This window comes from Melanotaenia boesemani, chromosome 10, assembly GCF_017639745.1.
Source record: "Melanotaenia boesemani isolate fMelBoe1 chromosome 10, fMelBoe1.pri, whole genome shotgun sequence".
In the NCBI taxonomy this organism is placed as follows: domain Eukaryota; kingdom Metazoa; phylum Chordata; class Actinopteri; order Atheriniformes; family Melanotaeniidae; genus Melanotaenia; species Melanotaenia boesemani.
Genome location: NC_055691.1, coordinates 12,866,210 through 12,878,746, shown reverse-complemented (window position 1 = coordinate 12,878,746; position 12,537 = coordinate 12,866,210). Strand labels below are relative to the sequence as shown.

General features: G+C 44.5%; 2 protein-coding genes across 2 annotated transcripts; both read left to right on the top strand.

Moving 5' to 3' along the window:
• The first annotated feature begins 186 nt into the window (after positions 1-186).
• ces3 (carboxylesterase 3) lies at positions 187-10,203 on the top strand. Its single transcript, XM_041996075.1, has 13 exons — positions 187-322; positions 5,960-6,158; positions 6,239-6,377; positions 7,233-7,366; positions 7,434-7,587; positions 7,693-7,797; positions 8,049-8,150; positions 8,408-8,548; positions 8,644-8,724; positions 9,193-9,334; positions 9,416-9,565; positions 9,665-9,737; positions 9,889-10,203. The coding sequence occupies exons 1-13, from the start codon at positions 256-258 to the stop codon at positions 10,064-10,066; spliced, it is 1,665 nt and encodes a 554-aa protein (XP_041852009.1). The 5' UTR covers positions 187-255; the 3' UTR covers positions 10,067-10,203.
• LOC121646979 (macrophage receptor MARCO-like) lies at positions 6,391-7,226 on the top strand. The gene is made up of 2 exons (XM_041996143.1): positions 6,391-6,741; positions 6,940-7,226. Exons 1-2 carry the CDS (start codon positions 6,414-6,416, stop codon positions 7,131-7,133), a joined length of 522 nt encoding a protein of 173 aa, XP_041852077.1. The 5' UTR covers positions 6,391-6,413; the 3' UTR covers positions 7,134-7,226.
• Positions 10,204-12,537: the final 2,334 nt, after the last annotated feature.

Below are 12,537 nucleotides of genomic sequence, written 5' to 3'. Positions count from 1 at the left end.
TTTTGACCCAGCGGTCAGAGTCCTGCATGCAGGTTAAATCAATGGAGTCTATAGTGGTGGCCGTATATACAGTGTTCTTCTGTGATGTGTGTTTGCTGGTGTGTGTTTGTGGAAGGGAAAGGCTGTGTGTGCATGTTGTGTGTTTGTAAGGGAGGGGAGGTGAAGGGAGGCCCGGCCAGGAGGGGGGTGGAGGACAGAGGCTTTTTTCTCTGCAAGTTTACTGTAATTCTCTGTGTTTTGTTGGAGCCGGTCAGGATGAGAACACTGCTGCTCATTGTTTGTCTGCTGCCTGCGCTGGCAGTGAAAAGCCGTTCCCCAGCAGGTAGGAAAAGCCTTCTTCTGACCGCTTAGTGCAGGATGTTGATGCAGATAGGACAGAGTCAGACTTCTAGCAAGGGTTTGGAAGCTGCTCGCATCGTCTCCTCTGGCCTAAACTCATTTTACAGCTTCATGTTTGCTTTTCCACATTCCTGAATGCACAGTCCACTGCTGAGATCAGATTTATAAAGGTAAAGACTATAAATTGTCTAATACAACAATAAAGTGTAAAAACCTGACAGTTAAAACAGTGACAGGAGTTAGCATATTATGCATAAAGCCAGCTAACATTAGAACAGGTCATCTGGTAGAAAAATAAATAAAATGATTTAAGCTGGGCTGTTTGGCTGTTTTTAATACTGATTGTTGGCAGAGTGACAGCAAAGATGGAAAACATGAGGGTGGAAAGTTTGCGTGACTGCAGCTCCTGCCAGCTGGACTCCAGTCAGGAGGCAGCTGATCAGGTCAACGTTGGTTATGTCATGCTTTGCTTCTGAACATCCACATTTTCCCTATACTTCAGTTTGTCAGTGACGATCTATGAAGATGTTCAGGTCTAGACTGACTGGAGAAAAGTTTGGGAATATTCTGTTAACTGGTTGAAACATCTCGTAAGGAGACGCTTGGAGTTGCCTGGACATGTGAGCAGTCCAGCTTCCTCCAGTAGACCACCACCCTGAACCTCCTGGGAGGTAGCTTCAGGAAAGTTCTTCACATCTTAGAACTACTCGATTTCACATCCTGACATTAATGTATCCATGACGACGACGCTGAACTTGGCCTCCGGTTCTTGTTTTCCTTCCTGGTAGGAGGAAGTTCTGCTCAGGCCCAACTTATCTCCAACATAATGATCTGAGGGAAGGTCACCCCATGCCTAATCAAAACTGTCAACCACTTTGATTTAAAGAAATGAAAAGAAAACTCCATTTTCATTTTTTTCAGTTTGAATTTCTGTCTGGCAACTTTCCCATTTCATGCTTCACAGTCTGAACAAAGAAACACTTTGTTGCACAGTCATCATTTATTGTGGCCCATGTCTCCATGGATTTATCTTCCGTTTTACCTTTAATCTTTCAATCCAGATTTGAAGAGTCTAGAGATGTGGTTTTTGATCAGGACCTGGACTAATGTGGTCTAGATGTCAGAAAACCCTGGCAGGTAAAGCTTGAGCAGGTTGCTGGGATTAAAGGAACCAGATCAGGTTAAAGACATATTTATTTTAGGGCTGTCAAAGTATTAAAATGTTTAATCTGATTAATCGCATGTAAACACCTAGCCAGGTGTTACACCTGAAACTGCAGCCTCAACAAATGCATACTTCAGGATTTTAGGTTCTTTCATCTCGCTTTGCTCACTCAGCCACCAGGCTGGTTGGACCTGGGCTCTATCAGCAACCCGTCTGGAACCAGGGACTGGGGTCCTGCAGTTCTGCTGTCGGTTAGAAACTCTGTCCGGCTTCAGACTGTGCCTGGGCTGCACCCAAAAATGTGAACATACATCAAACATGGCGGGAGCTACCGACTGCAGTTGGGGTGCAGCCAGGGCTACAAGCTGCAGCATGTGGACCCTCCTCCATTGGTTCAACCTCCGGTTTTCTGACAGGACTTCCATGTAATGCTCCCAGTAATAAATCTGTTTCTGTGTTATTAACAGGCCACAACATGGTTTCTAACAGGCTTTCATGTTGCAGTCAGGCTCATCTTTACTAAACCTGGACTGGCTGATGTTTGAATACTTCAGCAGAGCAACACAGCATGCATCGCAGCCTCCGAGTTATTACACCAAGATAAATATGAAGCAGAACTGGAACTCATGTCAACGTAACACATGCAATAATTTAAAAATCCTCTATTATCTGGATTTGTTTCATTCAAAGACCCACAAAACCAGGACTTACTGGTGTGTTCCTGCCTTTCCTCAAGTCATCCACGGCTACCCTAACCCTGAATAATAAAAATAATAATAATATGTTGCGTTTCTAGCTGTCTTTCAGGCCTTCAACACATAAAAAAACTATAAGAAGGAGCAGAAGTGAAAGAAATGAAGTGGGAACCCACAACGCAGATCTGGATCCATCAGATCCTGTCCAGGGTCAGTCCTGAATGGTCAGGTTGTAGCCTACATTTATTTCTACCCATCCAAATGTTCCCATTTCTTTTATTGGCTCTGAATTCCTAAACCTGGCTTGTTGTTGTCAGGCTGTTGGAATTAAAGTTTAGTATATGTGAGGATGAACATTTACCAGATTGCTGACCTTCATGTTGCGCCTGAACAGGTAAATAACATTCTATCTGCAAGACGGTGCTAGTGATCCAGTACCAGTTCATGCAGTTAGCAGCAGCAATGCTGTCAGTACTTTGAACAAGCACCCGGAGCTACAAGGACCAGGAATACCTTCTTGTTCCATCAGGAACTGGATGAGATCTGGACCAGGAAAACCTCCTTGTTCCAGTGGAAACTTGATCAGATCTGGACCAGGACAGCCTCTTGTTCCAGCTGGAACTGGATCAGATCTGGGCCAGAAAAACCTCCTTGTTCCTGTGGGAACTGGATCAGATCTGGACCAGGAAAACCTCCTTGTTCCAGCGGGAACTGGATCAGATCTGGACCAGGAAAACCTCCTTGTTTCAGTGGGAACTGGATCAGATCTGGACCAGGAAAACCTCCTTGTTCCAGCGGGAACTGGATCAGATCTGGACCAGGAAAACATTCTTGTTTCAGCGGGAACTGCATCAGATCTGGACCAGGATAACCTCCTAGTTTCAGTGGGAACTGGATCAGATCTGGACCAGGAAAACCTCCTTGTTTCAGTGGGAACTGGATCAGATCTGGACCAGGAAAACCTCCTTGTTCCAGCGGGAACTGGATCAGATCTGGACCAGGAAAACATTCTTGTTTCAGCGGGAACTGCATCAGATCTGGACCAGGATAACCTCCTAGTTTCAGCGGGAACTGGATCAGAATTGGACCAGGAAAACCTCCTTGTTTCAGCGAGAACTGGATCAGATCTGGACCAGGAAAACCTCCTTGTTCCAGCGGGAACTGGATCAGATCTGAACCAGGGAATCCTTGTTCCAGCGGGAACTGGATCAGAACTTCCAGCCTGTTCTTCCAGACAGAACTGGTTTAGCTTGCTCACATTTCCTGGATGTTTAGTGGAGGACTTTCTCCAGCTCATAGGGTCTGGGCCCTGACATGCCCACTTCGGATCAGAGACCTAGACTAGTCCATCATTTGCCCACGATGGTCAGCAGCTACGAAGGCTACTAAACACACACCTAATCATTGAACCATTACTAAAGGAATTCCAGCCTTGTTGCACCATTACATCGTCCTGAAGAAAAATGGGAATCTGCTTGGCATCAATCACATCTGCATTGACAAAGGCATATACCGCAAGATCTTCCATCTTTGCAGTCGTCACGGCAACAAACTTATCCAACTTGGCTACGCTGCTTTTATAGTCTGCCCCAACATTATGAAATTCTGTCTGACCATGAAGTCCGACGGTAAAGAGCTGTGTACCAGTTCAGGGTCTGCACACTTCGAAGTCTATTTAACGTTTGTGAAATGGGACAGCCTACCTCGCCAAGAAGTATTTTCCACAGCAGCAACTTAGGACGTTGAATCAGTTCAACGTCTGAAAAGACTGTTTGCATATCAGGACACTTCAGTGAACGTTAACACCGACAAGGTAATTATGTAAAAGAAACGCTTTCTGAGGCTCTGTTGTTTTCCAGCCGGTAGACTTTTCATTAACCCCTTAAAAATCCACAAATATCAAATATTAAATAATTTTAATGCCACCATTTAACAAACATGTTTTTAATGTACTTGGTTTTGTCACGTTTCTACTAAAGTGTAGTTTAAAAAGAAACAAAAAATACCCTAAAACACGTACTTTGTTGCTATTTTGCTGTCATCTTGTGTGAAAGGATTTCTGGGAGAAAAGAGGCTGCAAAGGATGCACCAGCAGTAGCCTGCGCTACAGGCCAAACAAAGTGCGGGTTTGTAGGCTGGATTTGGAGGTGCCCTCCACATGGCGCACCACAATGACATATGTGGCTAACGAACCTTGACTTGGCGTAGACCCTGAATTGGAACATAACTTGAATGCAACTATTATGTAAATGCAACGACTTCTTCTTTTTCTTAGCAGTGGGCATGCAGTGATTTGGTGCATTACCGCCCCCTGCTGGTAAGCTGTGTTGACCAAGATATCAGACATGGACAACTGAGTGGTTAAAGTGATATCGGATGGATCATCCTGCAGCATCCTCTACATGTCAGGCTGGAAACTGTCAAAATCTCCAGAATAAGGAGGACAAAGTGTTTTTGGAGGATTGGGTTCACCGCTGTACCAATGCACCTACATGCTCAGAATCAGCTTTTCTCGTTGAGATAATGTCATGCTCAGATTTTTAATATGACATGAGTCATAACTATGTTGTTTATGTGTTGAAATTTTAAACACGTTAATTCCATGGATTAATCTCAGTGCTTTAATGCATTGATGTCAACTGTCTGTCGTCATCAATGCTAATTTGAAACTTCACCTTGCCAACCACTAGAGGGCGCTTCCTCATTGAAATGAATTACTACTCGCTATTGATTGCTGTAAAAATTTACATAATTTTCTCAACAAGATGAAAAGGATTTTTTTGCTGAGATGACTGGTTTATTATTTGTAAACCTATGATGAAACAAAAGGTCTTTCCTTGTTAGAGAAGATAACAGATTGCTTTATCTTGCTATTATAGACACAATAAAATTTGGAGCCGACACTTTCCAGGTCACCTTGATCACGATCTCGAGAAAACAAAGCTTGGGATCTTGTGATAACAAGTCACAGTAGGTGATTATCTTATGAAGACAAAGGACAAATCTCTCAAAATAGTGACATAAATTAACCCTTAAATGCCTAACCCAGGAAAAACTGGCTGAAAACTCTTTTTGTTTTTTAATTTGTGAAAATGTGATGTGAAAGGTCTCAGAATCTGTATGAATCAGATATGATACATTAGGTATGAAAGAAAGTTTTGTAATCTGGAGACATAAATAAGATTATTTACTCCTGATCTTGACATAATTAATTCTGGCTTGGCTGCTCCCGGCTGCTATATGATCGAACAAATGCCCTCTGCTCCTTTACAACCTCCATCTGTGAAATTTCCCTTCAGATGTGCTCGTACCTGACATATCGACATCAGAAAGTTTAGTGAAGGGTCAGCTGCAAAGCCTGAACAGCCAGAACATGACATAACGGTGACATCAGCAGGCCCCACACTTCAAACAAAACCAGCATCGATCCTGATAACAAGTTCCCTCTGTGGAAAACTCGCTTGAGTGCCACAGGCATGAAACAGTAAGTCCAGGAACACAGGCATAAAAAATATCCACATTTAGCACACCTGGCTGCGACCACTGAAAATACAGCTATGGAGAAATTAAACCATACCTACAGTAGCTGGTGCGTTCAGGAGCCTCAGGAATAAACAGTGACTGGAAAATCTTTGTTACTGTTTGCTTTACAGAACAAACACGTGTTTCAGTGTAACTCCGGTGAGTACATGAGCTGGTAAACCATGAGAAAAACAGCGGTTTGACCTGTTAACACCGAGCCCTGCCGTGTTCTCTGCAGGAAGCAGCGACCTCCTGGTCTCTCTGAAAAATGGTCCAATCAGAGGAGAGTATGTGAGCGTGAAAGGGACAGAAAACCGGGTGAAGCAATACCTGGGAATCCCCTTCGCCCGACCCCCAGTGGGGCCCCTCCGTCTGGCTGCCCCCCAGAGTGTGGAATCCTGGGAGGCTGAGAGAGACTGCACACACCAACCACCCATGTAAGACCCGCTCACACATGATGAAGTTTCACTCTGGATGTTACGGAATCATTGTCCTCCTCTTCCGTCTTCGCTTTCAGGTGCATCCAGGATCCGGAAGTTATCGTGAATGTCTCCAGGGACATGTCCATCAACTTCGTCCTCCCTGAGATTTCTGAGGACTGTCTGTATCTAAACGTGTACGCTCCAGCTGAAGCAGTGAGAGGAGACAAACTACCGGTGAGTTTCACCGGGTGGAATGCTGGGATCAGTGGGATGCTGGGATCAGTGGGAATGCTGGGATCAGTGGGATGCTGGGATCTGTGGGAATGCTGGGATCAGTGGGATGCTGGGATCAGCGGGAATGCTGGAATTAGCAGGAAAGCTGGGAACAGTGGGGATGCTGGAATTAGCAGGAATGTTGGGATCAGTGGGGATACTGAGATTAATGGGGATGCTGAGATCAGCGGGAATGCTGGGATCAGTGGGGATCCTGGGATCAGTGGGGATGCTGGGATCAGTGGGAATGCTGGGATCAGTGGGATGCTGGGATCAGCGGGAATGCTGGAATTAGCAGGAAAGCTGGGAACAGTGGGGATGCTGGAATTAGCAGGAATGTTGGGATCAGTGGGGATACTGAGATTAATGGGGATGCTGAGATCAGCGGGAATGCTGGGATCAGTGGGGATCCTGGGATTAATGGAAATGCTGGGAACAGTGGGGATGCTGGGATTAACGGGAATGCTGGGATCAGTGGGAATGCTGGGAACAGTGGGGATGCTGGGATCAGCGGAGATGCTGGGATTAGTGGGAATGCTGGGAACAGTGGGGATGCTGGGATCAGCAGGAATGCTGGGAATGGTGGGGATTCTGAGATCAGTGGGACCACACAGATCACAGGAAAGTGGCAGCAGAGACAAACAGCGGCAACATTTCCAGATGAAAGTTAGCAGCCTTCATTACATCCTGCTGTACAACTTCCTGTCCAACACGTGATGAGGCTGTAACAGAGATGCTTCACGTGTGTGGATATAAACATGGAGCAGATTAGGATGGGGTCTGCAGACAGGTGGAACCTCTTGTGTTGTGTGTCAGGTGATGGTGTGGATCCACGGAGGAGGGCTGATGATGGGGGCAGCTTCCCAATATGACGGTGCCCCGTTAGCTGCGTATGAGAACATCGTGATGGTGATTATCCAGTATCGCCTGGGCATTCTGGGATTCCTGAGGTAAGGATTTCATCTGATCCGTTCTCCAAACACCCAGAGCAGGTGCGCTGACCTTTCTGTTCTGCAGCACCGGAGACGAGCATGCCCAGGGGAACTGGGGTTTACTGGATCAGTTGGAAGCTCTAAGGTGGGTGCAGGAAAACATCGAGGCCTTCGGAGGAGATCCGCAGAGCGTCACCATTGCTGGAGAATCAGCTGGAGGCATCAGTGCATCCATACTGGTAAAGAAACACCCAGACCTGCATGGGTCGATTAATTTCAATCGAGGCTTCTCTGTGAGCAATGAGTGAGTGTCATTTACTTAATGTGCGTTTCCTTTTGCATAGACGTTGTCTCCACATTCAGCAGGATTATTCCAGAGGGCCATTTTTCAAAGTGGAGTCGCAACGCTCGGGACCTACACGTCCGACCATCCTCTGACTCAGGCCAAGGTCTGTCACCATTTCCCTCCAGAGGCCTGACACCTGCTGCTCACCACAGTTTGGTGACCAAAGCTCAGATATTGTAAAAAGATTCTTCCTGAGCTCCAGATTCACTTCATTTGCATCATATTAGAGCCGCACCACTGAACTCCCTGAACTTAAAAACACGTGTTTCTCATCACTGTGACGGCAAAGCGTTAGAATCCGGTTTTTCTACAGCGGAATATGCAACTGTGTGCTTATGTTTCCCACCTGTTCAGATCGTGGCCAACATCACTGGATGTTCTGACACCAGCACCCAGGAACTGGTCCAGTGTTTCAGGGGAAAAACCAAAGACCAGTTAATCACTGCAACTAAGAAGGTAAAGGAATCCTGTGAAGACAGACAAACCATGTGTTTAGTTCTACTGGCTTTTTCTGTGTCCAGACTGATGAACCAGAAGTAGAAATCCATGCTGCTGATCTCTCTCTCTGTGGTATCAGGCGTCAGTACTGAACAGCAGATTCAGACCTTGTTTTAGTTTTAAAGCTGGAACATTTCAGTTGTGGCCACCAGAGGGCAGCCAGTGCTCAGCCTCAGTTACCTCCTGTTCATGTGGAACTCCTCTCTTCTGATTAGATGAAGCTTTTCCTGGGAGCTGCTGTCGACGGTGACTTCCTCCCCAGCACAGCCGAGGTGCTTCTCCAGAGGAAAAAAGTGCTGAAGGTTCCGGTGATGATGGGAATAACCAACCATGAGTTTGGATGGATCCTGCCTCAGGTTGCACCAATTATTCAGACTTGTTCTCTGAGGCAAAGCCATGACTCCTCTTACTCATGTCAGAATAAGTGCTTATTTCCTTTTGTGGATCGCAGAGCTTCGCCCCCCCTGGTTGGGAGAAAGGCATGAAAAGGGAGTCAGTGCTGGCTGTGATGAACATCTTCAACCCTGCAGGGGTGAGGCTGCAGATGCTTCATTCAGCAAAATAATTAGTTCATGTAAAATTCTATATTTATTTTATTCAAAACGCTTCAGCTTTATCTGACTAATTTTGGTTTGAGGTTTACATTAATGTACAAACCCGACTGCATAAACATTGCTTCTCTGTGTAAAATGTAAATGAACCACCATGTCAGAGGATGAAACTGAGACATTTCACCATGTGATGGAAAATATGAGCTGACAGTGAATCTGATGCAGCAACACATCTGGAAAAAGTTGGATCAGGAGCAACAAAAGGCTGGAAATGTAACTGGAACAAGCCAGAAACACCTGGAGGATCATCCTCTGACATGTTGGTTATCTTCTACTGGGGCCACAATAAAAATGGATGACTAGATGAAAGGAAAAGATTAAGAAGTGGTTTTTCATGCTGAATTAAAGTGTTTCATGTGTGTGACTGTGTCCTGCTGATGTGATTCCAGATCTCTGCAGCCAATAGTTTCATCGCAGACGAATACCTGAAAAATGCTTCAACTCCAGAGGAGATCAGAGACGCCTTCACCGAAATAATGGGAGACCTGCTGATGACGCTGTCTGTGGTCAAAGTAGCCGGATACCACACAGGTTCGCTCCAACCTGGTCTGAACATCTGCACCTTCACCCCAGCTGAAGGATTCACTTCCTGACTGTTCTTCCTGCTTCCAGATGTGGGAGCTCCAGTCTACATGTATGAGTTTGCGTACGCTGCAGAGATCCATAAACACAACAGACCCAGCTTCGTGAAGGCAGACCATGCCGACGATGTTGGCTTCATGTTTGGTGGATGTTTCTTCAGCGGAGATGTAAAAATCACAGGTAATCAGCTAGAATCGACTGTACAAGTGAACTGATGCTTCCACGACTCTGTCTAGGTTCTTGGAGGTTGCAGTTAAACTCTTTCTGTCTGCTTTTCAGGCAACATCACTGCAGAAGATGAACGACTCTGCAGGACCATGATGTCCTACTGGGCCAATTTTGTCCGTACTGGGTGAGTTAGAACTGAAGACAATCACTTCATTAAAGCTTCAAACAAAAATGAATTATTTAGAGGTGTATTCATCGTGCTTTAGCCCAGCTCTGCCTTGTCATGCTGCACATGGTGGCTTGTTTGTACCTGACATGATTGCATGCCTTCCCAGCTCTCCCAACGGGCCTGGACTGGTCAGCTGGCCTCAGTATGACCGGCAGAAGCAGGAGTACATGGAGCTGGGCTCGACTCAGACCGTGAAACAGAAACTGAGGAAGGACAGGGTCCATTTTGCAACCATCACCCTCCCTGAGAAGCTGCAGCAGCTAGCAGCTAAAGCTGGACGCTGATCTGCACCAGCACTAAGCATGAGTCCTGTCTGCGACCCGGTCTCTTTCATTCTCATCAGTCATTCATTCTGCTTCTTTTTCTTCTTGTAGTTCCATGTATGTTGAAACATAGCTGTGATTAAAAGAAATCTTGTCATTTAAAAAAGAAGAAACGTGTTTGTTGTTAAAACATCAAGCTAGTGAGGCGTGAATCAGACCACTTCATCATCATAAAACTCCCTCATTAAATAAATGGAGGGGTTTAAGGTAGTTTGTTCCATATACCAGGAGCAGATAAACTAAATGTTTAGTCAGAGCTCTCAGGACTGAAAGATGGTGATCCTTGAAGGTCAGTGGCTCATATGTCGTCAGTGGATCAGATCTATATTCTGGACCTTTTCTGGTCTTTGTCAGGACACCAGCAGCAGCATCTGGATTAGTTGCAGTTTTCTGACTGATGTTTAGAGAAACCTGTAAAAACTCCATTACATAGTCAAGATTACTGAAAACAAAGGAAGTTTTCTTAATCATGCCGAGCCATCAGCCCCTTGTTCAAGATCAGTTATTCAGGTTGTAAAAGGCTGATCTGGTTTCTGCTTTAATATGGATGTTAAAATTTAGCTCAGAGACCAAAATGACACCAAGATTTCAGGACTGATCTGAAGAGGGACAATAATCATTGAATTTTAGATCCATTGTGACACGAACTGAAGTTTTGTCTGAGACCAGAGTCCTCTGGTGAGATCAGATATTTGCTTTGTGTGCATGATCTAAGCTAGATGAAACATGTAGATGCAGGGGGCCCAACATGTAGCCTTGGGGAATCCCACATGTAGATCTAAAGTTACCAACTGGTTTGAAATAATTCCTGTTTTTAAACTATGATTCAGGCCAGTTCAGAAGTGGACAGTGAAACTTTTACCAGTTGGTCTAACACATATGTGTCAAACTCAATGAATGATCTTTGGTCTGCATGATCATTTCTAATCATTATTATAGCTGGTCCACTAATTGAGAGCATGCACCACCATAACACTAAGTCCCACAATGCACTGCAGCGTGTTGGTGTGTCAATCACGGCCCACCAGTGCGTACCTCATTCGTTCTCTAGCAGCCTGACAGAGCTGCTCACCTTCGTCAATGACCCCTCTCCCGTAAATTGGGCTACAGGAAAGGTGGACGTAGAAAGCAGAGATTATGTCTGCAGATGTAAAGCTGAGTGTCTGTGTGGAGACGGTGAGGCTGGAATGAAAGAATACAGCAAGAAACACCAGGACAGATACAAGCATCTGGACAGGAGACTAAGGCTCAGCAGGTAGAAAGGTTATTGTTAGATTTATAGGCAGTTATCAAAAGGCTCTGTTAGTTCCAGGTTTAATATGTGCTATAAGGTCATTTTAATAAGTTTTTAAAAAACATTGAACCAGTTCGGCCCCAGTTTGTTCTTTTTGGCCTGCTGGGTATTTGAATTTGACTGCCCTGGTCTAACAGCTAGTCTAATGTTTGGATGGTCATCTTTGGAAAACCCAGCAGACAATCATAAGGAGCACTACAGGAAGACGCACTGAAGAAAACATGAATAACAAGTCTATAAAGCATGACTGTAACCGTTGGTAAGTACATGACACAGTTCCTGATGAGCATGAGAGTGTTTGTGGGTGAAAAATGTGAGGAGATAATGGTGCATGTCACTCGACGAGCAAACACTGACCACCGTCTGAAAACTAAACGCAGCTTTTTTCTTAGAGACCTGTGCACGAAAGTAAAACTGGACTGAGGGTGGAGGTTTATTGGAGCCTTGATTCTTCTCCTTTTTTTTTAAGATTTACAATTAATAAAAATGAATCAAAGTATTAAGAAACAACTAAATAAATAAAACAGGTTAAAACTAGTGCTGGGCAACTATTAAAATTTTTAATCGCGATTAATCGCGTGACATGCTGCGATTAAACGCATTGTTACCTGCAAAATGTCTCTTTCCTTTAAAAGAAGGCCTGTGGCTTTATAAAGAAAATGCAGTAAATTTTGGTTTACAAGCACACATCAGGGGTGTTTAACCTGCGACTCTGGACCTTCCACAATGCTTCTAAATACGTGGCTAAAATATTTTTTTAAATCTGTTTTTCTTGTCATTAAGTTGGAAACCAGGGACTTTTCTTTTTCTTTTGCATCATTTTCCACAAATATGTACATCCCTTGGAAGAAAGTCTGTTTATCCTCTGTTTATAAAGGGTTTATGTTTTTATTTATTTTAAAACCTAAAAACGGAAATAAAAATGTGGTTCTTCAAAAATAACAAATATCCTATGGTGGCTCTTCATTAAGAAAATATATATTAAGTTGCCTGTTTGCAGCTCTAAAGTAGTTTTATGTAGCTGGCTGAGGGAAAATGGCTCTTTGGATTGGAAAGGTTGCAGATCCCTGCACTAAACACACACAGATTTGCATCAGTTTTCTCTTTAAACACCAACAGTTAAAATATTTTTTCATAT